Genomic DNA, 27,922 nt, shown 5'->3' on the forward strand with positions numbered 1-27,922 from the left:
TCCTAAAGATAAAAGCTGAGTCTTAAACCGTGACAGCAAAAGGCATGATCCCATGACACTCTCAGTACTCTTGTGTGTGCAATTCTGCATGGCACGTATGTTTTATACTTCGTTGTTTATTCGTGTGCCTCTGTTCAACTATAATATAATCGATACGTATTGTGTAGTATTCAAATATTTATAAATTTTTTATTCAACTAACATATATATTGTAATGTATTAAAATTAAACAAGATATACACATTATTTATATTTTTATTTATATTAAAAAACATAGAATATACAATTTGTTATTATAATACGATTACAACAAATTTCATAAAACAAGACAGTTGTAGTATCCAACATAAATGAATATTATTAAACATTAGATGTATCCATAGCATCAGATATGTTTCTAGTACTGATGGATCTTCTACGAGGAACATAAAATCTGGACTTATAAGCCTTATACAAAACTATACAAACTAAAATCAAAAGAATGAAAGCAACACACGTTTCTACAAAAATCGATGATTTAGGTTCGATATTGGAAGTCATTTTTTCATTTTGAGGTACTGATGGGTTTGCCGTTATTACTGACTCAATACGCTTATTCATTAATAATATTCTTTCGTCTACTTCAGCGAGTATTTTTTCTTTATCTAATATCATGGCATTGTCGAAATCTTGCCTTAACTGATTTATATAATTAACGAAATTTTCAGATGTTACATTAAATTGAACTGGCGCAGATATCGTCCTATTAAGTGAATTCATTGCAACAACTACCTTTAATATTCTATCCAGTAATTTATTAGTATATTCCTGTTTTTCATTTAATTCTAAAGTTCCATTACTCAATTCAGTGATTTTAGTTGCATAGTCTATGCTCAAGATTTTTAACAATTGTGTGTCATTATATATATTTTCATTTTTTGGTTTTCTTTCTTCACTTCGACCTTTATCAACATTTAAATTTAGAAGAATATCTCTTATTTCAGTTAATACATTAAAATTATTATCTCCATGTGTTTTTTGACTAATGTTTGCATTATTGTACAATGAGTATTTTTGATTTGGTATACAAGTTATACCAAATAGGTTTTCTTCTTTAATTTTAACGTATCTTAATGCAGTAATAACCAATGGCTTGACGCTATGTTTTATTAAATTGTATACTTTATCACATGGCAGTGGATTATCACCGATGCTTAATTTTTTTATGGTCGTACTGCCGAATTTTTCAATCGAAATGTCTGTAATTCTATTATGATCTACAATAAGTTCTTCTAAGTTTGCCACTGCATAAAACCGTTCGGCTTCTAAGTCACTTATAAAATTATAGGATATATCAAGGACTCTTAAACCAATCAAGTCCTGGATTACACCATAGCTTATTACTAATAAATTGTTGTGCGAAATATTAAGTAAATTAAGCATGTGATTATCCTTAAATACGCCAGGTTCTATAACGTTTAATTGATTGTAACTTATATCAATATTATATATTTCACCCATGCCCGCAAATACACCAGTTTCTAACTGAGTCATATTATTGTAACTTAAATCCAGAAACTGTAATTTTTCAATTTTATTTAAGCCAATAGTACTTAAGTTATTAATATAAGAATGTGAAACTTCTAAATTGGTCAATTGAGACATATCACCGAATTCTTTCAATGTTCTATTTGACATGGAACCTGACAAAATTAATGTTTTTAATAACTTAGCTTCCTTTAAAAAACTTGCTTTTAATTGTATATTAGAATTAAATGACAAATCTAAATACATTAAATGTTTTTGATATTTAAATGTTTCGTCATCTACAGATTTAATAAGATTATGCGATAATAATATTCTATTTAGTAATGGCATACCTTTGAATATATCACCAAACAATGTAATGATATTGTTATTATTAAGTAATAGTTGTTTAAGATTTACTAAGCTTGTCGAATTTAAACTAAATACATTTATTTCATTGTAAGACAGATCAAGAATTTCAATGTTTTCGGTATTCAAAAACGTGTTATACTGCAATTCCTTTACTTTGCTATGGGATATATTAAGATAACTCAAATTTATCATATTATCAAATGATGCATTCATTATAACATTCAACAATGTATGAGATAAATCAAGCATTGGAATGGAATTTAATCCTTTTAGAGTTTCCGCTTCTAAATTACCGATTATTGGGTTTTTGTTCATTAGTATATTACTAAGACGTTCTAATGTTTGAAACGATTGAATATCGATTTTTGATATATGATTTTGTGATAGATCTAAAAATTGTAAGTTTGGTAAACTCTCGAAATAATCTTTTTTGATTTGTATAATATGATTGTCATGTAATAACATCGATCGAAGGTTGATCAAGTCAGTTTTGTCAAAATCTATCTGAGTAATTAGGTTGAATGATAAATCTAACTTTAGTAAGCTTTTAAGGGTTTTAAAAGATTTATTTGACAACGATCTTATGATATTATTGTTTAATAATAATTCTTTTAGACTATCGAGACCTAAAAATGCTAAATCTTCGATTGACGTAATGCTTTGATAACTGATATCTAATCTAGTACTTAATTTCAAACCTACAAATGTACCCTTTTTTAGAGACCCTTGTATATTATTTTTTTCAATAGCAAAAAATGATATAGATTCTGCTTGGAAAAGATATGTTGGTATCTCAGTTAGTTCATTCGCAGACAGATTAATGCTGTTTAAAAAAATATTTGTAGAAAAAATACTTTTTCCTATAACTGTCAAAAGATTACCACTCAAGTCAATTTGTTTTAGAGAAATTAAATTATTAAAAACATTTTTTTCTATATTTACAATATAATTGTCGCTTAAGTCTAATATTTCAAGTTCATTTAAATTTTTAAAATCTCGTACCAGAACATTTTCAAGTTTATTATTATTAAGATATAGTTCTACGAGTTTATTAAAACGGAATAATGACGAATTTATGTCAACAATTCCATTATTAGACAGTTTCAAAATTTTTAAATGATTTATGCCGTCGAATGTCAATAGTGTTATATTGGTAATAAGATTGTAAGACAAATCTAAAAGCTCTAAGTCATAAAATTTATTGAATGTGGTATCAGGCAAATATGATAGTTCGTTATGAGATAGCCAAATTTTTTTTAATCCACTATAAATGTAATAATCATTTTGATTATCATCTATTATTTTTATCTTATTATAAGAAAGATCTATTTCTTTTAAAGAAACTAGATCATATTCATTGTATAATTTGGCAGTAATTATTTCGTTGTGTGACACATTTAACAGTTCTAGTCTTGGCAAACCATAAATAGTTGGAACTGTTTCATAATTGTTAAATGTAATATCCAAAACGGAAAGAAAATGATACAGAGATTGAAAAGTATTTTCCTCTTCTAGGGTATTGTAATTATTGTTATATATTTTATAATATAGCCAAATAGGCACATAACGATTGTAACTATAATAAATTGAGTCATTACATTCATGAGAAACAATACGTTCTATATTAATTTGTTGAAAGTCCACGTTGTCAACGCAATACATCTTAGTAACACATATGTTCTCATCTGAATGACATCCAGGCTGATGATCAAGAAATTCGCAATGAGAATAATTAATCACTATTTGATATATTGTCAAGATTATACCTGAAAAAAAATATGTATAAACTGTTATAAGTATACGTTTATAATATAGTACTGTTACTATGTTTTTGATTATACATTAAATTTCTTTTTACTGATATTATTTACTAAAATGTTGTTTTAATTCATCACATCTATTCGGTAATATAATAACTTAGCATTTTTTTGCATTAGCAGCCTGTAAATTTTCCACTGCTGGGCTAAAGGCTTACTCTCCCTTTGAGGAGAAGGTTTGGAGCATATTCCACCACGTTGCTCCAATGAAATTAGACACATGCAGGTTTCCTCATGATGTTTTCCTTCACTGCCGAGCACAAGATGAATTATAAACACAAATTCAGCACATGAAAATTCAGTGGTGCCTGCCTGGGTTTGAACCCGAAATCATCGGTTAAGATGTACGCTTTCTAACCGCTTGGCCATCTCGGCTCTAATGGCAAACAGTACAGTTATTACATGAATATTATGTTAACTATTATTAGATTATAATCTATCTCGCGATTATATAAACCGTTGAGAGATTGAGAACAGTACTTACAATAACTCATTATTATTCGGTACATTATAATCTATCGGAATGAACTTCAGTTATATTACAAAAAACTTAAACCTAACCTAACCGATAGATTGTTTATTAACCAAATAGCTTTATTGTTAATTAAATCGCCGTTTAGAATCTCTTTAAGCTATACGATTACGAAAGAGATTATATCAAACGGTAGGTATGTATTTAAAATATCACGGTGACATGACATTTAAAAATGATAGTGACGCAAGAGGACTGATTTTTAAATATTGTGTAGGTTTAGAAAATCTTAAGTTTAAACTGTCGAGCTAGATTCCGTTTGAGCTTTCTCCGCCATCTTGAATATGAGGGGGTATTTTGTTTATTTTGCCATCGTATTGCCAATTATATCATATGATTTTAACCAAGTAACCAAAGTAAAAAATAACAGACTAAAATGACAACTACACGATATCTAAAAATCAGCCTAAGTTGTTCACATCTATGATATAATTAATGTCAAAATGAAATATCTTTAGCACGAAGTCAAGTCATGACTAAAAAAAATGATGAATGATTGAAAATATTAATTTAATACAATGTACTTGTTTGAGTGAGTGAGTCATATTTTAAAGAGATCGAACGTATGTGCATCGTTTGTTCTTTATGTTTTAGATATTATTAAGAGTACTCACATATTAAATTTTTCATGGTCATCATCAAATTTATCTGAAAAAAAAAAATTACACATTATTATTAATATTAAATTTAGGCGAAGTTTTTTAAGCGCCATGCAATAAAATCGTGCTCAGGCATTGTATTTTTAAAATTAATTGAGCGCATCAAAACGAGGCCATAAATCCACAGACCAGTCACCAGATGACGTGGATAATGATGATGATGACATCTTCCTGGTAGCTTCGGCTATTGCAGCGAATCTCTAGGGAGAACACAAGTGCCCTTTAATAATCTGGTACGACTGGAATGAGTTCAAGCTCAAAACTGATTTACGTGCTTTCTGAGGCATGGGAAACACACACACTGCGTGGTGTACACACAGCCGACCTGGAGACTACGGACTAGTTACTGCTAATTACTACTTTGCTCCTGAGATACTACTACCTAACTACCTACAGAGATACCCACTATTATAATTATATTCAATTTAAAAAATATTTTAAATAAAATAATAATATAAATCCTATCATTAGCAGCCTGTAAATTTCCCACTGCTGGGCTAAGGCCTCCTCTCCCTTTGAGGAGAAGGTTTGGAGCATATTTCACCTTGCTGCTCCAATGCGGGTTTATTATAATAATAATAAATCATATCATCTATAAAAAAATTGAATTTGTCGATAACTGGCAAAAATAAGGATGTCAATCGACATTTTTTAGTTAAAGTAGGTAGTCACTTTGGCACTGTAAGAATTACTACCAATCCCTTACATCACCAATATGCTACCGACCATAGAAATGTACATAAAATTCTGGCTGTAGTTACACTGGCTCACTCACTCGTCAATCCAGAACACAACAATACTAAGTATTGCTATTGTTGCTGGCGCTAAAATAAATGATGGGTGGGTGATACCTACACAGAGTGGCTATATATTTTTCAATAAAGACAAACACCTTCTTGAATGAAATATACGTACTTATATGTTACGTGCTGCATAGCCCAGAGAGAGGGGCATAACTGACATGACCAAGTCTACTAATGAACTGTCAATTTCAAGGTTCAAGTTAAATCGGAATATAATCGGTAACCAACCGTTAACGCTATAAATTTATTATTGTCGTTGCCATATCTAACACAAACTTTACATTCAAATGGAGTTATTGATTCACGACAAGAGAAGACTTGACAAAACAATTATGATTAACACTGCCTTGTTTAATTAAACTTTAAACTCGATTTGACCATTAGTAATAATAAAAAAAAAATGTCTTACCTTTTATACTTTAAACACAAGTTATATTATATTTTGGGTAATATGTAATATGACCTTTAATGATAATATTTGTATATTCGTCGAAACGACATATTAGTAACGCAGCGTCCTGTGGAATGTAATATACATTGGTAACGATATTTTATTTATAACAATGATCACAGGAAAGTTAACCCGTGACTTCGTCTGTTTCATTGACGTAATAAAAATTAAGCATTTCTACATATTCATTATTATGCAGATATTATTTATTGTTGTTACTTTACAGTAAAAAATAAGTAACATTGATAAATCACTTCAAGTTTTTATATTTATATATAAATTATTATTATTATTCAAATAATATAATAACATTTACTATGTATACAAATATTTGCTATAACAAAGGCTTTTTCATCTATCCCATTTTGTATTATATATAGAAATATATATATATATATATTTTAGGGCACTATATATGATTAAAATTATAATGAACAAATACACGTTTACTTCTTTGATATAAAGTGGAAGTTGATATTACATATGCTAAAAAAAGATTATAAATTAAATTAAAAAACAATTGTATTTCAATGTACAAACAAGTTATTCAAATAATTTTATATTCGTAAGCTTTTGATAATAGTTTCATTGTAGATTAATAACAGAAGGAGGGTTCTTCGCTGATGTAGAAAAACCTTTAATATCGAGTTATTTGATAGCTTTTATTCAATTTGTATTTTCAGTCAAATTTTTATTTTATTTATTTAGAAAATAGACGGATGGTCAAATGAGTATAAGTTAATTTAAGCTGGATTAAATAAGGTAAAATAAATTAAAAGTTGTTCCGGAATCATTTTAACGCTCTAAGGACCTATTGATATACTCGTAAAAGACAATTGATACATCTCGCAAGTTTTGAAGACATTTTGTAGATCTTTTACATTGTTAAAAAAAATGTGGTCCTAGCATTGAGCCCTGTGCAATTCCCTGTGTTTTTCATTGGATCTTACTAGAAGCCTCAGCAATTTCGAACTTCCGAAATGGCCTATCAATTGCATTTATTTACCCAACCTTAGAAACTGTCCTCTAATTTTGATGAAATTAAACTTTTCTCGAAAAAATAGTGTTCAGACATAAACATATTCACATCAAAATCCTCATTTACTTAACATAATTCGAAAATAGTGTAATTTTTACTACTTTGTAACTCCAAGAATATGTCAAAATATACTTTACTCAAGAAGCTTTCAGGAGCAATTCTGAGTCGTCATTTTACAGAATTGTATCAAATGGTAAGCTACTAGTTAAAAACAATTATATTTCTACTTGAAAGTCAACTTGTATTAGCGCCACACTCTTTTATAATAATAAATATAATTTTCGGTTGAATATTATACCTTATTTATTAAGTATTCATACTTTGTTAAAATCATCCTGGATCCTGCGTTGCCCCAAAGTAATATGCTATAAAGTTATCTCTTATAAATGGATATTTGCTATTTAGAGATGGATGAGAATTGTGAAGAAGCTCTCAATACTGACGCAAGAACGCCACCACCGTGACAAAAGCTCGGACCACATCTAACAGAAGAGTTGGATGATTGATCGTGCTTTCTTCAAACATACGGATTTTTTTTAAGCCGATGGACTAGAAAATTATTTATTCTTACATGATTGTCGAATACCTCAGATAGCTTCGGTTTGCAGATATAGTGATCTTGTTTGGCGACTCTCGTGCTATTCCGAGAGACCGGTGGACTATAACACTAACAGATTTTTATATAAAACCTTTAGAAAACAGCAGGACAATGCTGGTTACAAGGGCGATCGCTTATCATGAGTGACAAAGATATTTCCAGTTCAGACAGAGCACTGGACGTTAAAAGACTTTTAGATCTGGATGTTTGTAGGAAATTCTATCAAGTTTAAATAAATAGTTCACAGTAGAACAATTTGAATATATGTAGGCCACTGCTCTTTAAAAATCGTATCGTATCGTATTAACAAGCGTATTCTTAGATATAAGCTTTTTATTCATTCTGGGTCAAACTTTTACAACTTAATGTAATAAAAATGTATGAAATAATTTATATTATACTAATACATATATATATATATATATATGTTTTCACATTGGTATCTATTAAAAGACTTAATAAAAATACATACAGAACCAATTTAAAAGTACCAGAAATAATTAGATATCGCACCATGTACGCTGACAGGACGCTTGGTTTGCATACATAAAGATCAATCCTTCATAAAAAATAAAATACACGAACATTATTATTATTCAATATGAAATAAGAACTAAATTTCTACAACTTCATTTTAACCTGACATCTTTTAGCCACTGTACGGGTTATCGACGCTTTAATGAAAGAAGTATAGTGTTCAGAACGTAGTGTTTTCGTATCTTTTTAAAGCTAGAATATTTATATACTTGTAAGAGTTATTTTTAGAAAGTTTATAAATAAATAAAAAGGATGCAGCAAACGTTAGAATTTTGCTTTGTATGACCAGCGTAATGCCACAGATCAATTTCGCCTTTCCTCAATTTCCACCAGCCGCTACTGCTCATCCGTGATACCCCTATACTATCATCTGCATAGCAAGGTATGTTTCCAAAGGAAAGCATATCATTGATATGCAAAAGAAAAAGTGTGAGTTGAAGTACAAGCCCCTGGGGGAACCATGTAGTCTATGCTAGGGAGAATTCACTATATGGTTTTTTCACGCAACCATTTACTAAAGCTGACAATCAACGCTTCCCCCATGCTTGTCGATAGCTTCACTCCATTGGTGTGTTACCTAGGCTAGAAGATAGCCAGTGGACTATTTTGATTGAACCCTTACTGACGATCATTAATTAGACTTTGATCCTCTAGGTGCTGGATCAGTTGATTATTTAAGATCCGTTCCATTAGCTTACAAAATACTGACGTGACAGCTATTGGCCGATAATTTGCCGGGTTAGACCGGTCCCCTTTTTTTGATAACCGCTTGCACATTAGCTTCTCTCCAATGACATGATATGAAATGAGGATGACAGCCAAGGCGCTTTAACACTGGAGACACCTCTGTTGCATACTCCTTCAGCACTATATCTGGTATTCCATGAGAGCTGCTAGCTTTGTATACGCCAAGCGATTGCAGTTCCGTGCCAGTTTCCGTGCACATCTTGCTGCCAGATTTTAATGTCAGAAATTGTGTAAGTGTTAGATGCAAATAGGATTCATTATTTTGCCAAAAAAAAATTTGTAAAATTGGAAATTTGTTTTATTTTTTATCGAATGACAGTCTAACCAGTTGAACAAAGATCTTCTATGCTATTGAGACAATTAAGAAGGTCTAAAGCTTTTTACTTACTTGCTGCTGTATGGAGCCGAGCACGTTGAGCATAGACTATAATATGCAACGTACTCTGCTCCAAACAGATTACATGAACATATCACGCGACATACAAATATATATGTACGTATAAGGATACGTGAGATGAGGAGATTAAAAACCCCTACTTGTGAAATAATTTAAGTGTGTTTTAGTGAAACTAAAACGAATTAAAAGGTGAAAAATGTCTTAATTAGGTTTTTATTATTAAAAAGTTTTATAAACTCCTACAAAATAGTTTGAATAATGTACCATTAACGTTTTACTTAAACATCACAAACACAGACAGCTTCATTTATTAATAACAGTGGCGACTTCGCCCGGGTGGAATTCCTGGTTTATTCCTTTCGCCGATTCTTGTATGATCCTACGTATTTCTTTCAGAGGTAGTTAATTTATGACCTTGATTTTGACTAAAAATTATGGAACTTCGTGACCTATGTACCTACGTTAATAGGATTAATTATTATTCCAATAATTAAAACCACTCTATACGTTTTCGTGTTATCGGTAAACTATGGCAAACATAAAACATTCTCTTTTAATGAAATCGGTTAAAAATACTGCAAAGTTAAGACAGCACCAACTTCCTTTTCCCCATTGGAATGACAAATTATATACCGATTTTGGTCAAAATATAATCTAAAAAATCCGAAAGCAAAAAATTAGTAACATTTGTTTCAAAAAAAAAAAGGTTTTTTTTTTTAGACGAACATTTGTAATAATAATGCGATGCAAAACGAAAAAGGCTGCTCTTTATATTATTATGATAACTAAAGCCATGATTTATAGTTTGTATTCACAATATATGAGATAATAATAACACATCTACAATAATATAAATATACTATAACATAACACACCGTGAGGTGTCTCATAGCTGTGTAGCTAGAAAAAAACTTCCTAGGAAGTCAAAGATTAGTTATTTTATTAGATGTGCATTTAAAACTATATTATGGTCGTAAGTTTACTGCCTGCTCCACTCAACTCCATTTATTTGTCTTTTCTTTTCGTTTGGAATAAATTATAGTACAAAAACCTTCTCTATGTAAAAATAAAAATACTTTTACATATTATGTTCCCACTTTCACGGTGATTGGTCCAGCAATATTGGAGCCTATTAACCTCAAAAATATATCATCATTAGTGTTTAAACGTATTTATTTTCATGAATATAATGATTTCGTCATAATTCGTGGTAGGGCTTTGTACAAGCTCGTCTGGGTAAGTACCAAGTATTCGTCAGATATTTTACCGCCAAACAGTAGTACTTAGGATTCTTGGGTTCCGGTTAGGGTGAGTAAGCCTTTGTAACTTGTTTGCGGATTGACGATGTAAGGGACGCTTGCAATTTTTTACCATGCCAATGTTTATGGACAGTATTGATCACTTACCATCAGCGGCTCATTTGTCCGGCTACCTATTCTATAAATACAGACATATTATAAAATATGCTTTGTAGGTGAGGAAAATAAGGGCGATTAATAAAAAATATAAAATAGTAACTATCTGTTAACATTTTTCAATGACAAAATACCGACGTTCCTTTTTCTGGTAGTCAGCAAATTTAGCTGGCATCAAATTTAATAACGCTCACGACATTGGACTTTGGAGTTCGACGTAGTGCAGTGGTACAATCTACACATACCTAAACAAGATATCTGGATTTAGGTGAGTGAGGCCATATTAACGTAACATAATAAAATTTTGTTTCACATTTTTGGCTTTCTTCTAAAACTTTTTGCAATCCTGATATGTTTGTCACAAAATAACTCATTTTTAACAAAATCAATTGGGTCAAATTTATATTTTAATGCTTGTTTAATCTCTTTAATGATATATCAATTATACCAACATCAAGTTAATTTATCAATTATCAAGTTAATTATTTAAGAAAATAATGTTATGATATTACATCATATCAGTAAACTACTTAAATAATTTATTTATTAAAGTTGGATTTCTAAGTCTGTTAGTAATTAATGATATTTTTTTATCTAATAATTATTCGATTTAGAAAAGCAATATTATCATAATAACGCTAGTCTCTTAAGTCAGTAATTTGTTTTTACTAAGCGTCTCTTTTATCTTAGCAAGTATTTGATTTAAATATGATATTTAATAGTAATTGAAGCGAGGAGAACAATTTATAACGTGTACAAAATGCAGTTTAATCATGACTTACAAACAAGAATGGTATGTTAAGTCTATCTAAATATATATATTTTTTATTTTTCTATTTCAGAGTAACTGCCAGATCTAATATGCAAACATCATGAAGCAAGGTAATAATTTTTTTTTCTATCAACGTATTAAGTAAACTGTCTCGTTTTTATCTCATAAAAACGAGACAGTTTACTGTCGATGCTACTATGTTATAACTGTACTACAGTTGAATGTATGAAGTATTGTAAAAACTCGAATAGAGGTTACTAGCTGGATTTTTAGTTTATCGCATTAGTGGAATTTTTTAGTAATTGATATTATCAACTAGATCATATTAGTTTAATTATCGATAGAATGTAATGGCTAATTTGGTGGTAGGGCTTCGTTCGACCCTGTTTGGTTAAGTACCACCTACTAACAAACATCATTACTTACTATTGTGTTCCGGTTTGAACAGTGGTAAGCCTGTCTAACTATAGGCACAAGGGACATAGTATCTTAGCTTCAAAGGCTGATCGTATATCAGCCGTGTGAGGAAAAGTTAATATTACAAACAGCTCAATTTTTTGAAGTGGTGGTTCCACACTTAGCTTCAAGCTATTTTCCCGTCGGCCTACAATAAAAAAAAAATCGTTCTTGATAATTTGGTTAATATTTTTACTAGCATTTATTTAACTTTACCTTTGGCTCTTGTATCTCATTGCATTATAATCTAGTTTACTATCTAATTCGATTTTTAAATATTGTTGTTTTCGAACGTAAGTAAATTATATTTTATTATATTTTCAGTTATAATCATAATTCTAATACTGATCTCATCGACAACTGTCCTCTGCTACTGTCCGAAAGATAAGATACATGGAATTGAAAAATGTTCCTATCGAATTGAATGTATTGAAACAATAAAGGACATAAGGCTCGACAATGAATGCACGGGTGCCGCCAATATTGACATTAAGATAGACGTCACTCTCCGGAATGCTACAGACAGCTTCAATCTCAAGGCAGACACTGATTTTCTTTCCATGATTACAACCCTGAGAATGTTTGGTAATTGGCCACGAACCGATCTACCATTTTTGGATAGCATGCATCGCCTCAGGAACGTATACCTTACTTATAGCAACATGCAAAAGATAAACGATAGTCCATTTCGAAACCTTATCAATTTAGAAAGTATTGATCTATCTCACAATAGCCTATCTGAAATCGAAGAACTCTTTCAATTTGATATACGTCCATTTAAAATGCGTAAATTATCACTGGCGTTTAATTTGATAGAAGAAGTGCCTGGTTATACATTTGAAGCTCTTACAAGTCTACAAGAATTAGATCTGTCTCATAATTTAATTAAAGAATTAAGCGAGGAGCCGTTTTGTAATCTTACCAATCTAGTTGTTCTGAGACTGAACAACAACAACATTGTATATCTTAACGGTGCTATGAACAATTTAACAAATCTGCAACATTTATACTTGAGGTATAATCAGATCGAAAATATTGATATGGAATCTTTGAAAACAATTAACCATTTACAAACATTCGATATTTCTAATAATAAAATAGAAATTCTACAACCTATAATATTTTCAAGGCACTGGGATCACTTTAACGATCGATCAATTTTCAGAATTATTTTATCAGAAAATCGAATTGTCTTGCTGCATAATGCTACCGATTTTTATGATAGATTCAAAAAAAAGTTATTAAAAAATGAAGTCCAGCTGATAACTCAGCTGGATTTATCTAAGAACTCCATAAGCCACATCGAATACAACGCCTTTCATTCAATTGGTCGACTTGATTCATTGGATTTATCAAATAATAAACTATTGAGTTTCAATGTAAACTCAGAGGATCTCATGTACGTTAAATATTTAAATTTGAGTTGCAATTCATTAAATAGTTTGTACTACGAAAGTTTCTCACTGATGCATAATTTGCAAAACTTGGATTTATCGCACAATTTAATGGATTATTTCCCGGATCAATCACTATCAAATACTTATAAGTTAAAAAATCTCAATGTGACTTATAATTATATCGAAGAAATCCATAACCTGAGGATAACTTTTCATTCTGAAGGCGGAGTCTTGGATCTCTCAAACAATGGCTTATCAACCATATATATACCCGTAGATGAGGCGTTAGGATTAACTGAACTTATTCTCAGCTCTAATAACATATCAGATGCATATTTAATAAGATTAGCGGACCAACGCAATCTCACAAAACTGGACATGAGTAAGAACTTTATTCAAGAATTAGATGAATCGTCTTTACAATTACCTAATTCGATTGTATGTTTGGATTTAAGTTTTAATGATATCCAAGTCATTGGCCCGTCGGCATTTCATCGCGTCAAACAATTGAAAACACTAAGATTATCTCACAATCGAATAAAAACTATCGAGTTTGGTGTTTTCCGGGGATTAACTGAGCTATTGAACTTGGATCTGTCCTATAATGAAATCGAAATGTTAGATTCGAAGGTTTTTATGGATTTAAAGTTTTTAAGCGTACTGTCTTTGCGGCACAATGGTTTAAATTTTATTGATCGTGACAGCTGGCTAACACATAAACACAATTTAAAAGTTTATTTGGATGACAATCAACTTTCTTGTGATTGGCTCGCGAAGGCATTATCTGACTTCAACAACGGATATTCGAAGATGTATCCAACTGTTTTAGTTTCAACTATTAGTGGACATTCGATAGAAGGGATTCCGTGTAAACAAGAAGTGGGATTTATATCAGACCCTCAAGCAAAATATATGATAGATGAAAGGCTTTTGATTACAAGTCAGAAGATTCTAAAAGCTGTGCAAGATCAGACATCGTTTTTGAGTAAGTTTGTATTGCGTTCATATCGCCATGGTGCTGATCCAGATCTTGTTAAATAAGAACATAATATACATACATACTTCATTGTATACTTAATAGTTTTTCCAAGTGATTTTTTTTAATGAATAATTCATCATTTATATACGAATTATATGTTTTTTATTGTTACACTGTAAAAAAGATATCGTATTTGTAAATTCTTTTTTTTTAAATAAAGATATAATATACATACTAATTGATTTTCATTTATACATAACTTGGTCGTATTTCCCTTGTAAATTCTAACGGTTGTTTAATTATACAAGATTAATTTGTAATTGTCATTAGTAACAGGAAAGTTATTTTACGTTACCTATTTCTAATGTTCCTATTTTTATGATAGTAATATTCCTTGGTTTAATCTATACTATATATTCCTCATTCTTTCTTTGTTTCTCTTTAATATTTACTATTATTATATACTAGCGACCCGCCCCTTCGCACGGGTGCAATACTGATAATAAACATGACAAAATATACAAATCGATATATCATTGCATTTTAAATCTGTAATATCTTCAAGAACATTCATTTAAATTACATGCTGTAGGATTATATTGATCTAGATTAAATACTCAGTGTATTTAAGGTACTTAATTTGGTAAAAATTAATGCTGTATTGCTTAAAATCAATAATATAATCAATAATAATAGTCAAATGGCTTGTAAACTGGAAAGAACAATAATACCCAGATTTTTTTAGTAAAAAAATATTATATTCATAAATTGTAAGAAAAGCACCAAATTTGGGGTTCCAAATTATTATATTCTACAGGACGCCACAGGGTCATTATCTATTCTACGATAATGAGTGAATGGTCAAATAATTTGTGTCGCTGTTCTATTTTGAAAGTAAAGCGAGTCGGTGTGATAAGCTCAAGCGTAAAAGTTCAATGCTACGATTGGCGGCGCATTGATAGTGTACCATGCAAGCAATATTTGTTGCCACCTCCAATTCCTACGTCATAGTTTGATGGTAGTCTTACCATAGGTTAGACAATTTTCTAATTTGATTCCTTAAATATTTTTTTTTATGACAGTTGGCAAATGTGACATTTGAGGGTTAGAGGTCCCCGCTGTCCATAAATATTTTTGCCGCATGAATATTCAATAATATCTTACATAACCAATGCGCCATTAACCTTGAGACCTTAGATATGTTCCCTGTGCATTTTTATCTTACCCTTCAAACCAGAACACAACAATACCAAGTATTACTGCTTGGAGGATATATGATGAGTGAGTGGTACCCAGACGGGCTTGCACAAATCCGTACAAATTTTTTTTTTAATTTCTTTATTTAAACTGCAATTACGTTTTATTATATTTATTAATAATACCAAAATCTTCAAATTCATTGTAATGATCACTATAGTCAACGGAAAATAATGCCGCACATTCAACTTCACCAACAGTTGGGTCACGGCTGACGTGGAACGGGATCAAATCTGTTAGCTCTAGCAACGCTAAGTCTGATTTAACGGACACCATGAACGCTAATTTCGAACTCTCCCTGAAATTATCGACAAATTAAAATATATTTCGGGTAGCTTGACTGACGCTGACTGAACCCTACGAGGTTGATCAAAGTAATGTGCAACTGTATTGTTCACCTTAAAAACGTCTGCGATGGTACATGTCTTTTTCTTAGGGATAACCCATAATAACCATTTTTTATTCTTTACTTTTTACTTGGCTTCGAAGCGATTTTAAGCAATACGGCATTAATCCTTAGCCAATTAGGTACCTTGAATACATTGTGCATTTCATATAGATCAATAAGTCCCATTACAGCGTGTAATTCAAATGAATATTTTCGAAGATATTACAGATTTAAATTGCAGACATATGTATGTATTGTCTAATGACAAAAAGCTATGAACTATTTATAAAATGACTTTTTGTAGTAAATTTAGTGTCAGTACCGCATGCATATTGGGGCGGGTCGCTAGTTCAAAATAAAACGTTTGTATTAAACACACAATTACTGCAAAAATAAAATAATTGTAATAATTTGTTGCTCCGATAATTGTCAAATGCATTTTGCCCCCTAAAAGTAGTAAATTGTGTCAAACTAACAAATCATGATTTCCTTGCTTGCTATCAAACTGCTTAACGCTGTATGCAATGTGGACAGCATCGGTAAGACAAGTTGCTTTGAAAATTCCCATCTAAAAAATTAAATTGTCGATGAAAACATAGGTACCGATAAAAATAGTATTATTACACTAAGCAAAATTATACGAACAAAGGTGGTTAACGTTAAGAAAGCAATCTCTTCCATACACCTTTTGGACTTAATGTATTAGCGTTTGGAAGTATGCACTTTTGTGTTCATGTTGATTTTTGTGTTAATCGAAAAAATTAAAACAAACAAAATTCACGTCTTTATTTTATTATCTATATTAATACAGTAAAGTTGTAGAGTTTATTTGTTTTTGTTTGAACGTAGAACTGAAAAATCAAAATTAGTTGATTTTAATAGTCCGACTAAAACATAATGCGGTTTATGACATCAGTAGACAAATAGGCCCCCTGATCGAAAGTGCTTATCACTGAACATTGATTTTGTGTCCGTATGAAGTTTTAATCATTCCTTACATAACCAATGCCGGTGGCAACCTTGGAAATTAAGATGTTATGTCCCTTGTGCCTGTACACTGGCTCACTCACCCTTTGAACTTGAGCACAAAATATACTTAGTGCTACTTGGCAATAGAATAAAATTATGTTGAATATGTGGTACCTACCCAGAGAAGTCCTAACACCAAGTAACATTCCGGCTATATAACATCACGACCCACGGGAACAGGCGTGGATAAAAACACATCGACCAACTAGTTATAATATAAATCACATACATGTATAATTTCCTTCTTGTAGTTCGCCATAGTTTCGATAGCTTTGTATCGCTTCGGCATGTCGATCATAACTAAGACGTGTGGTGGAAGGTATTCCGGTTCAGGAGTCACATTTTCTGATACTAACTGGAATATTTACTTAAAATTATGGACACAACATGACAAAGAATCTTTAGTCTTTATAATTCGACTCGTACTTACAAAGAAGAAAAATTTTATGAAACATATATTATATGATTTTCATTTCAAAACATAGGTTAACATATCTATATAGAAAAGTTCTATCGTTTCATATCAAAAGTAATGTAATCAACATCTTAAAGACATTTCTTTCTACTCCTTGTCTTAATAATCAAATAGAGCATTTTACATACATACATACATACATACATGCATGCATTCATACATACATACATACATACATAAATACATACATACATACATACATATATACATACATACATACATACATACATACACACATGCAGGTTTCCTCGCGATGTTTCACCGCCGAGCACGAGATGAATTAAAATAAACACTAATTAAGCACATGAAAATTCAGTGGTGCCTGCCTGGGTTTGAACCCGAAATCATCGGTTAAGATGCACGTGTTCTAACCAATGGGCCATCTCGGCTCTTCTCTTCTCTCTCAAATAAATAGAGCCTAAGAGTTTTTTTTATGATATACTCGTAGCTACCTATGCGGTCAGGAAAATTGGCCACCAGATGGTAAGGTGGTAAGTCTCTATCGCCCATAGACATTGGTGTTGTAAGATATATTAACCAACCTTACATCGCTAATGATCACCAACCTTGGGAACTAAGATACGTCCCTCGTGGCTGCAGTTACACTGGCTTAACCCACCCTTCAAACCGGAACACAACAATACCAAGCATACGTATAGTTATAATGAGTGTGTGGTACCTATCCAGACAGGCTTGCACAAAGCCCTAAGTGATTTGAAGGCCATATTGACTCCAACTTTTCAACAAAAGGCCACGATCCTATGACGTATTAATGCCGTGGTTTCTTTCATTACAGAAATTCTAATCACATCAACAATGAGCAAAACTAATCACTAAGTAACAAGTTAAATCAAAAATAGCCGAAACGAGATGAACAACATTTCAAATAGCTATCTCTTTTTAACAAAGATAATTACGATGGCTATTACACTTGTTTACGAATATTGCCGTCTCTTTTACTTAAAAAGATTTACTGCAGATTTTCAGATACTTGAACATCGCGAATACATTTGATTCGCAGGGCTTGGTAAATGATCACTTACGGTTGGAAATAATATAGCAAGGCCATTCGCTTTAGCTATATCGTTTGGCGGTGAATAGAATCCTGGTATAACAAGTCCGGCTGGCGGAAAATATTCATCATAATTTTCTTCCTCACTACTTTCTTCTTCTTCAGGAAGCTCCTGTAATAATTCACGATCACTAATATATGTAGGTCGTACAAACCTAGTACTGTAATATAAGGTACTTAATAAAATTTGGAAATGTCTGACTACTATATAGTGGATAGTCTAAATCAACAATATGACATTTTGCACTGAAATTCCGTATGGAACGTAAGTAAGCACTAATAGAGGATATTTCAAAAATCATTTCCAGCTGGAAATAAAAGTTCGTCTGCAAATTCGTCATTTCTTGTTAGAAATATGGAAATCGGTATTTAGGTTTATGTTATTGAGGTAAATACAGATAATAAAGATTTCTTGAAAATTCATAACCTAAGAAGTTGAAACTTAGGACAAAAGTTTGGAAGGATATTGACCTTTTCCGCATAAACATACTTCTAAATGACAATCGGTGTTTAGGTAGTATGTTTATGAAGAAAAGCCCAACGTTATAGTTTTTTTCGACGGGATATCATCACATCCATTACACGTCTAGTTAATAACAAAGATTTGATAATAATTATACTCCTGCTAGTAGACACTGGAGGTTCTATTTAGATTTGGGGTTGTTTTTCATGGGATGTTCATTGGGATGAATTTTTTTTTATTAAGCTTACCCACGATGTAAGCCCGATGTAACCTTAACATCTGCCTTATACCATGCTTTTGACCAAGGATGCAGTCAAGAAAGACGGAATTTGAAGTATTCAAGTACTAAGCTACGTTTTATATTCATTATGCTGAAAACTTTTTAATATCTAAAGTTCGTTAGTCTGTTTCTATTAGTTTTTGCATAATCTAAAACTATATATTGAAAGTATTATAGATATTATGTTATAAGTGTTGTGTCTGTATTAACGAGATTTAGCTTTTTTACTTAATTTTTAATAAAAACGTCTTTTGCATAAAATATGCCAAATTAAGTCCACCCATATTTTTTTCCATGTTCGTTCCGTTTTTAGGGTCACCTTACCTCTAAAGAAAAAAGGAACCTTTATAAGATCACTTCGTTGTCCGTCTGTCCGTCTGTTTATCTGTCTATCATTCGATACACTTTTTGTCAGAAAAGCGTAAAGGCATAAAATTGAAATGAATACCAAATACTGAGGCCTGATGTCCCTTTACCTCAAAGGGTGAAATATCAAACCTCTATATTTCGCTTTTCCCGTACAATCGTAAAGGGACTCGAAACCTACAATGTACTTTCCTTTGACCTAGTATTATGAAATTTGGCAAGAAATAAAAAACAAAATATGATACAAATATAATTTACAGCACTCGAGAATTATTTACTTTCTACCTGTGAAAACATTTTTAGAATTGGATCAATAATTTTGGGCAACAAACAAATTAGCATAGATTGATGTCAATTCGTGGACTAAATTTATAATTAGTAATAAATTGCACCCTTGCGAAGCCGGGACGCTAGTCACAGAAAAAAAAACACATGTAAACACAGCTATACAACAAATTAAAGGCCGGTAAGGCTACTGCGAGATGTTCATGGACGGCGTTAATTACTTTCCATCAGGTGCGCCTCTGGCTCGTTTGCCACGTATAACATAAAAAAAAATACGAATCCTCTTTTATTTTCAAATCTCTATAAGAACCAAAAAATATTCTCAATCTGACTCAGACGACTTCCCGTATATTTGTATCATTGGTTTGATCGTGAAATAGTAGGAGACAAACAGACTTTTGCATTTTTAATATTAGTATAGATAGATCATTTGAAGCATCAATAGGGCAATGGATTAACGGATAATTGCTACTGACAACAGTGACGCAATAATATACGTAAAATTGAAAACTTTAAATTTAAAAGATGATTTTATTTTTATTAGAACTGTAAATGTAATGCTAAGAGTAACTTTGTATTATAATATAATATAGGTATATATATATATATATATATGTCGGAGAAGCAGGATGCCGAACAATTGGGTTCGGGGATTGATCCGACATTTGTAAGACTATGTGGGCGTGCAATGGAGATATTCACAAAATAAAGCGTATTTAATATCGTCTAATCACCGTATTAATTGATTCAATAATCGTACATCACAATAATATCAAAGGATTACAATAATTCATCTCGATTAAGAGCAAATGGGTTTGCAAGCAACCATCGCATTCGAGAAGCTTGTCAAAACATAACGACTCGCGTTGCCATGACACTTACAACTCCATTCGGGGTAACCCGCTCTTAAAAGTAAATCAGCCATCAAACATTATTGCCAACTACTCGATTCCAATATCCATTATTTATTTACTTTTAAAGAAAAACAAAACTTTTTATTAGAAATATGTCCCTATTACAGTCTTAACTTTACAAAAGCGTTATGTCAAAACAAAAAGGCCATTTCAATGCTTATGAAATAAAAATAGAACATATTTAAAATTCTAAATAACTATGAATAATAATTTAATACAACTAACCTCAGGTACGACGATATCGACTCTCTCATCAAAAGGTTCCTGGCGAAGCTTTTCCAATGCTGATAAATTCTGTAAAAGTATTTTTTATTTAAACTATTCACTAGCACCATATCTATATGTTATTTTTTTAACGTTCTTCATTTATTTAAAATAAGATGGCAGACTAGTTATTGGACCTGATGGTAAGCGGTCACATTGACATTAATACTGTGACAAGAGACAGATCCTGGTCCATGGGGTTGGATGACCTTTCCTTCCAAGCAATCGTGCTGGCGATGCTCCGCAGGCAATCGGATCGGAGATCCATGACCTCTTTCTGTGTAACTGTCATAAGGAAAAAAGACAGCGAAGAGAGAACGAAAAAAGACTTGATCTCGTTTATTGGAAATGACGTTTCGAAAACCTCAAATGCCCATCTGACGACGGCTGTCTCGCTGCCTTATGCGAGGTTATCTTCACCCCCCGAGTAGAACTCAGTCAAGCCACGAGCAGAGCAAAGTAAGGCCGCTGATGTGTTATCTACACAATTGAGGTGTCGAAGACAGCCATCCCAATGATTTTAGTGGGTGTGAATTTCTTATAACACTATTATTTTATGCGCTTTCACAATTATAAATTAACAGTTTTATATGGTGATGAAAGAAAATAAATAAAATTGGCTAGCTATTAATATAATGTTCAGAGGTCACGTGGCTTCAAAAACACTATTGGTCTAAATGCATAATTTGATGGTAAGATCTCAAAAGATTAATAGAAGAACATTTATAATCTCCACAAAAATGTTCACAAAGCGCTTTTCAGTTATTATATCAGAATTACGTACGCCAGCTTTAAGCAGCTGAAGCTTTTGTTGTTCCCGTAGAGCTCGCTTAGCTTGGATTGCGTCTTCAATAGCTTGTCTCGCTAAGCGTTGCATCTCCGACAGTCGCCTTGCTCTTTTCTCTAATGCTTCGTCCTAAGAAGTAATAAGAATAATATTCATTTCATTGAATTCTACTAGCTTTACATTGAATTTTGTCCTCTAAAATCAACATACAATTTTACATTCAAGTGCTGGTTAAACCTTTTTAAAAATTATACCAAATATATATTAAACTTTACAATCTATTAATAATATTAAGATATCTTTACTACATAAGCATTCATTTATTACATTTACGAATTTATATCTATATAAATAAAATGAATATTTGTACTATTGTCCTTTAATACAAAATAGACCCTTATTTTACAAGTGCAAAACCAGGGCGAGTAACTAGTAAATGGTTAAGATGCTTGAAAATTGTAAATGTGTTACCCTTCTTTTCAACTTATCTTCATGACGCTTACGCAAAACATCTTCCTTAGCAGGGCTGAAGGTTTTATACAAATCAAATGCAGTCTTTCTAGGGAATTGTTCATTTAATGACTTGGATTCATCTAACGGTGCTAGTTCCTCATAAAGAATTCTACGCACTAAGGCTAAAATCAGATTAATAAATTGTTGTAAAAAACTTTTCATCTGCGTTCTCTTCCCTCTATGTTCCCTCACTCTATGAGGTAGATATATCTGATGTGACAGCAAGTCCAACACGAGCGGAAATAATTCACGTACAAGATCAACTGTTTTATATTATTCCTGTATTCAACAAAAATTAAACAATGTTATAACTGGATCGTTAAAAGAACGGCAGCAAAATTTCCTTAATACATGCAAAAATGTAAATTCTATCGAGAAGTACTCGCAAGAAACTCAGTAGTTACTTTTTCTACCAATATCATTGCATAATTAAATTTTTGCTTAGACCATTTTGTTCGAAATTACTTTTTCCTGGTACTTCAAGAAAAATCAATTATTGTTCTTTATCAAATACTTAATTACAATACAATTTAAATTTACGTTATAACCCAAAAAGTTTTCTGGGAACATTCTGAAAGAGATTTTTTATTATTGATTGCGTAATTAGTTTATAAATATGTCATTATCTCAGTCAAGAAAAAGCCAACATATAATAACAACGTATCACGAATTGGGAATAACGAACCAAAATATAAATCGTTGTACTATTGACCACCTCAATACTAACATACAAAATGTTTATCCTCGTCCAATAGTCTGAAACAAATAGCAAGTGATGGACCAGATAGTAACATATGCAAAGAAGCTTCGTTGATCGGGGCATCCCCAGCATAGAGTACGTCTTCCGCAATTTCCTTGGTCAAATGAATCTCTTCACGACCTACCATAATTATATCTGCAAAAATAACAATTTATCAATGGTATACTTGTTCTTTTAACCAGCAAAAAATACGTCACGTGATTTCGACTGACTTTAATATGAAATAAATAATTATCTTTTTAATAATCAATAATAATGGCACGCTTGTAATGGACACAGTGAGACAGATCAGTGAATACATCAAGTGAATCTGAATCACCGATCACCGGTTGAAATCAACTCATGAATCACTGAGTTTTCATGTGTTTAAGTTGTGTTCATAATTTAAAGTAAAAAGTACACATAGCAAATACGATGTTTGTTGCAGATACATGTGACAGATTTTCATCCGATACATGCAGGTTTCTTTATCATTCTTTTTTGAGTTAAATTATAAACAAAATTTAATCAAATAATTCATTGGTGCTTAGGTACAAACCCGTAATCTTCGCTTAGTTCAACTGTTTTTTTCTAATCACTGATAAATTTTGGAAAAGTCCAAGAATTGTTCAAAAACGTGCTACGTTAACCGGCAGATTTATCAGGAGGATAAAATATTATCAAATTAACTAAACTATTAATATCCCATCTCTCATACAATTCAGGATGGGCATGTTTCGCATGAGGCCAGTAAAGGACAAAGTTGATATGCTTCAGATGGGGCACCATTAGCTCAGCTCTGTGACGTTTCCGAGCTGCTTGGCGTTGATTTCTTTGAGTCACCGCAAGCATTTCTTCTTCTTGTCTCTCCAACAAACGTGTCTTTAGCCATTTCTTTAATAATAAATAACTTTGTATTTACATTCTTTCTGTGTACAGTAAAGCTATTCTGTAAATTCGAAATACACCGCAGAACACGATCATGATATGTCCAATGTACATTTACTATTACAATAACATTTAAAGGTTACGCGCATCAAACGCAGTGAATCGCCTAGGATCGTGAATCTAGTCTAGTTAGTCGGATTTTAACATTTGACTATTGAGATACCAACTACGAAGAGAGTTGTCAGAGAAAAAAACGAACTCTTTTAATTATCACATGGATAAAATAATTACTAAACATAAGTAACAGAAATGACGTAGTAGATATTTGTTTTGTTTGTAAATGGTTAGTTCCGTGACAAACGCGTGATTAAAATCTTACGAGTATAAATTCGTTATAAATCGCTTCCCAAGTATCGTAGGTATTGTATAAAAAATCACGGTGTCCTAATTATTCATTAAGCATGATATTCAATTTATTTCATTGTTTTTAATTATTCACATTGAAGCCTTAATACAGATAAAACATTTACTATGTCTATTACACAAATCGTGATTGCGTCGAATGCTGGCAACATTTCCTCGTTTCAGTAATGGATATTATTGCATATTATAATTCCTTTTAATATCGTAAGTAAGTTCTTGGTGGTAGGGAGCGGTAGGGCTTTGTGCAAGCCCGTCTGGACCATCCACTCATCAGATATTCTACCGCCAAATAGCAGTACTCACTATTGTTGTGTTCCTTTTTTAAGGGTGAGTGAGCCAGTGTAACTGCAGGTACAAGGGCCGTAAAATCATAGTTCCCAAGGTTGGTGGCGCATTGGTGATGTAAGGAATGGCTAATATTTCCTACAACGCCATTGACGGGCGGTGGTGACCACTTACTATTAGGTGGCCCATTTGCTCGTCCGACTAGCGATATCATAAAAAAAAAATATCTGCTCCATCTGCTACCTCATAAGCTACCTGTTCCTCTGGCGACGCTTCACCTATGTCATAGCTTGGTCTCTCTACTAAGCGACCTTCAAATCCTTTATTATAATAATCGATCTCCTTTTTAGCTACTTCAGCAAACAAAATGTTATTAACCCCTCGGAAAACTCTGGTTATTTTGTTATTCTGTAATTTATAGATTACTTTTTAAATAACATCAGCGAACGCGGAATGAGAACTATTGTATTATTCTTACGTCTAAGAAAACGACCGCTCCATTTCACTAGATATTCACTATTGTACATAACGTCATATTATTTAACACAAATTACGAAAAAGAAATATGATATAATGGATACAAATGCTTTAGTTATTAATTGCTAAGGACAAGAAACTCAGTAGTTAATCTTTTTACGTCACCTACGTAAAAAAAAAAGAAACAAACAGTTGAAACCATTATTTTTTTTTACAAAATAGTTAAGGTGATCATAGAAGTGTAACACTTTCAAATCCAGAAGAAATATATTTTAACATATTCATAAAATAGTCGCCAATATCCAAAATTAGTATCATAATTATTCAAAAAACATTTGGATATTAATAAATTAGTAGACTTTCTTGTAATCCCTAACAGAAAAATAACTAAACCGATGCAGCGCGTTTTGGATAAAGTTTCATATATTATAATACGGGCCGTGATAGACCAGTGGTTATATGACGTGAATCTAAAACGATGATTCAGAGTTCAAACACTGCAAACACTACTGTAATCATGTGCTTAATTTGTATTTATAATTCATCTCGTGCTCGGCGGTGAAGGAAAACATCGTGGCGAAGTAAGTTACGAACCTTCTCCTGAAAAGAGAGAGAAAGACTTCGCCCACCATTACTATACTAATCTTATATAATAACTAGCTGAACCTGTGGCTTTACCAGCGCGAAATTTAAAAAACACAAACTTTCAACCCCCATTATATCCTCTCAGGGGTGGGGTTTCGTAAAATCCGTTCCGTCTTTACCATATTAAAAACCTACCAGTCAAATTTCAATTTATAGGTGTTATAGTTTCTGAAATTTCGTGATTAAACATTGAGTGGTATTTCACTTATATATATACAAGGTTTTACAGTAATAGAAGTACTTCCACTTTCGCTAACTTCATAACCTTAAATCATAATAATGATGACGGGCGTAATTAATGTGTAATAATAATATTTATTGAGTATTTACCAAAATAAACAAAAACACCGGTTCGCTTTGACATTGAAACCGACTGAGGGATTGTATTTCATCGACACACACCTGAAAACAAGTAATAAATAAGCATCCACACACACGTGGTGTGTATAAGTGAGATGAATTTGCTCAGTGGACAAAACAAGCATATTTTTACCAAAGCAAGAACCAAAGATATCTTACGTACAAGTTTGGACTGGAACGGAAATTTCACAATTTTTATTCATCTCATATATTAGGAATAATCCACCTATCGAGAGAGCGTGGTGAATCTAAGTGTTAACAAGGCTTGTGTAACCCGGTTTAGGTAGGTATCACCTACCCGATTTGAACAGTGAGTAAACCAGTTAAACAGATGTTATACGCAAGGTAAGTACATAACGTCTTAACTCCCATGGTTGATGGCGCATTGACGGTGTAGGACATGGTCAATATATCTCATAGTGACATCTGCAGTCGGTTGTGACTACTCACTATCACCATTGACCGGTCTACGTAACTAAGCCCAATTAAAACGGTTACCCAGCTATGGGATGTCAACGTTATTATATATGAAAATAATATACCCTTAATAAAACGACCTTTCCGTCTCCCCAGTCTAATTTAATTTTGACAAATAGATGATCTAAAGCTGTACATGGTCCAGCAAATGAGGAATGCAATTCAGCACCTGTAAATAAATTTTACGTCCTTTTTTAACTTTTTATGTTGGTACTACGAAAACGAGTCAACATTATTATTGCAAGGAATAAATATTGATAAAACATTAAATAAAAACCAGACAAGTGCGAGTCGGACTCGCGCAGGAAGTGTTCCGTACCATTGTCTAGGTAAACAACTGTAGGAACACATTTATTGATATCAAGCAAAAGAGGGCAAAAAATTCGCGTTTGTTGTATGGGAGCCCTTAAATATTTTTTTTTTGTTTTGTTTTTAGTATTTCTTGTTATAGCGGCAGCAGAAATACATAATTTGTCAAAATTTCAACTGTCTAGCTGTTGCGGTTCTTGAGATACAGCTTGGTGACAGACAGACGGACGGGCAGACGGTGAAATCTTAATAGAGTCCCGTCTTTTAAGACGTTCTGTAGTATATTTTAGTATCAACATTGCACCCGTGCGAAGCCGGGGCGGGTCACTAGTAAAATATTTTTTATAATCCGTTACAAAAAAACCTAATTAGAGATATTATCCACAACTTTGCATTTTCTACGTTGTTTTAAAAATTTTAAAATATTTTTTATATACCTTATTTAGAAATATAATTAAATTGATTTAATTATTTTTTCACAGACTTTACTGTAAACAATCAGTAAACACTAAGCTCTTTTACTTAAAAAAAATAGAAATATAAAAAAAAAAATAACAATGTTAGCTTTTTTTATAAACATCAAAAATACACTCACATATAAGCCTTTCCAAGTTATGAGCAAGCATGTATTCAAATTCTTTTTCGTTATCAATATTGATGAACAATTCTATTTTCTTTTTCGCCATTTTGTTAGAGATACGTAATATTTTAAAATCATGTTGGTCGAGGTAGAAACCAATACAATTATA

The 27,922-nt window shown here is 31.9% G+C and overlaps 3 protein-coding genes across 4 annotated transcripts; 1 reads left to right on the forward strand and 2 right to left on the reverse strand.

Annotated features, from left to right (window-relative positions):
* Positions 1 to 296: 296 nt before the first annotated feature.
* On the reverse strand, positions 297 to 6,212 carry LOC125070603 (chaoptin-like). Of its 2 annotated transcripts, XM_047680543.1 has the most exons (4): positions 6,099 to 6,208; positions 5,016 to 5,086; positions 4,842 to 4,875; positions 297 to 3,644 (listed from the first exon to the last, which is right to left on the reverse strand). In XM_047680543.1, exons 3-4 carry the CDS (start codon positions 4,864 to 4,866, stop codon positions 361 to 363), a joined length of 3,309 nt encoding a protein of 1,102 aa, XP_047536499.1. In that variant the 5' UTR covers positions 4,867 to 4,875; positions 5,016 to 5,086; positions 6,099 to 6,208; the 3' UTR covers positions 297 to 360. The 2 variants fall into 2 exon arrangements, with proteins under 2 accessions (XP_047536499.1, XP_047536498.1); XM_047680542.1 differs by lacking the exon at positions 5,016 to 5,086 and having other exon boundaries at positions 6,099 to 6,212.
* Positions 6,213 to 11,043: 4,831 nt separating this feature from the next.
* On the forward strand, positions 11,044 to 14,711 carry LOC125070413 (insulin-like growth factor-binding protein complex acid labile subunit). The gene is made up of 3 exons (XM_047680277.1): positions 11,044 to 11,141; positions 11,716 to 11,755; positions 12,426 to 14,711. The coding sequence occupies exons 2-3, from the start codon at positions 11,746 to 11,748 to the stop codon at positions 14,537 to 14,539; spliced, it is 2,124 nt and encodes a 707-aa protein (XP_047536233.1). The 5' UTR covers positions 11,044 to 11,141; positions 11,716 to 11,745; the 3' UTR covers positions 14,540 to 14,711.
* LOC125070667 (thioredoxin domain-containing protein 3 homolog) lies at positions 14,646 to 27,859 on the reverse strand. Its single transcript, XM_047680615.1, has 14 exons — positions 27,769 to 27,859; positions 26,930 to 27,033; positions 26,358 to 26,429; positions 25,161 to 25,313; positions 24,005 to 24,203; positions 23,298 to 23,465; positions 22,529 to 22,692; positions 22,055 to 22,186; positions 21,232 to 21,300; positions 18,670 to 18,810; positions 17,381 to 17,506; positions 16,599 to 16,690; positions 15,860 to 16,032; positions 14,646 to 14,650 (listed from the first exon to the last, which is right to left on the reverse strand). Exons 1-14 carry the CDS (start codon positions 27,857 to 27,859, stop codon positions 14,646 to 14,648), a joined length of 1,689 nt encoding a protein of 562 aa, XP_047536571.1.
* Positions 27,860 to 27,922: the final 63 nt, after the last annotated feature.

The sequence above is a fragment of the Vanessa atalanta genome, chromosome 17 (assembly GCF_905147765.1).
Source record: "Vanessa atalanta chromosome 17, ilVanAtal1.2, whole genome shotgun sequence".
Classification (NCBI taxonomy): Eukaryota; Metazoa; Arthropoda; class Insecta; order Lepidoptera; family Nymphalidae; genus Vanessa; species Vanessa atalanta.

Bases quoted from the DNA above. Each gene is read 5' to 3' on its own strand.
- LOC125070667 (XM_047680615.1), bottom strand. From the start codon at position 27,859: ATGGCGAAAAAGAAAATAGAATTGTTCATCAATATTGATAACGAAAAA. The intron at 22,693-23,297 runs GTTAGTATTGAG...ATCTGATTTTAG, and splicing joins CGAGGATAAACATTTTGTAT to CCTTAGTGCGTAGAATTCTT. The intron at 16,691-17,380 runs GTATGTGATTTA...TTAATTTTTTAG, and splicing joins ACAAGAAGGAAATTATACAT to ATGGGAATTTTCAAAGCAAC.
- LOC125070603 (XM_047680542.1), bottom strand. From the start codon at position 4,866: ATGATGACCATGAAAAATTTAATAT. The intron at 3,645-4,841 runs GTGAGTACTCTT...ATTTTTTTTCAG, and splicing joins GACCATGAAAAATTTAATAT to GTATAATCTTGACAATATAT.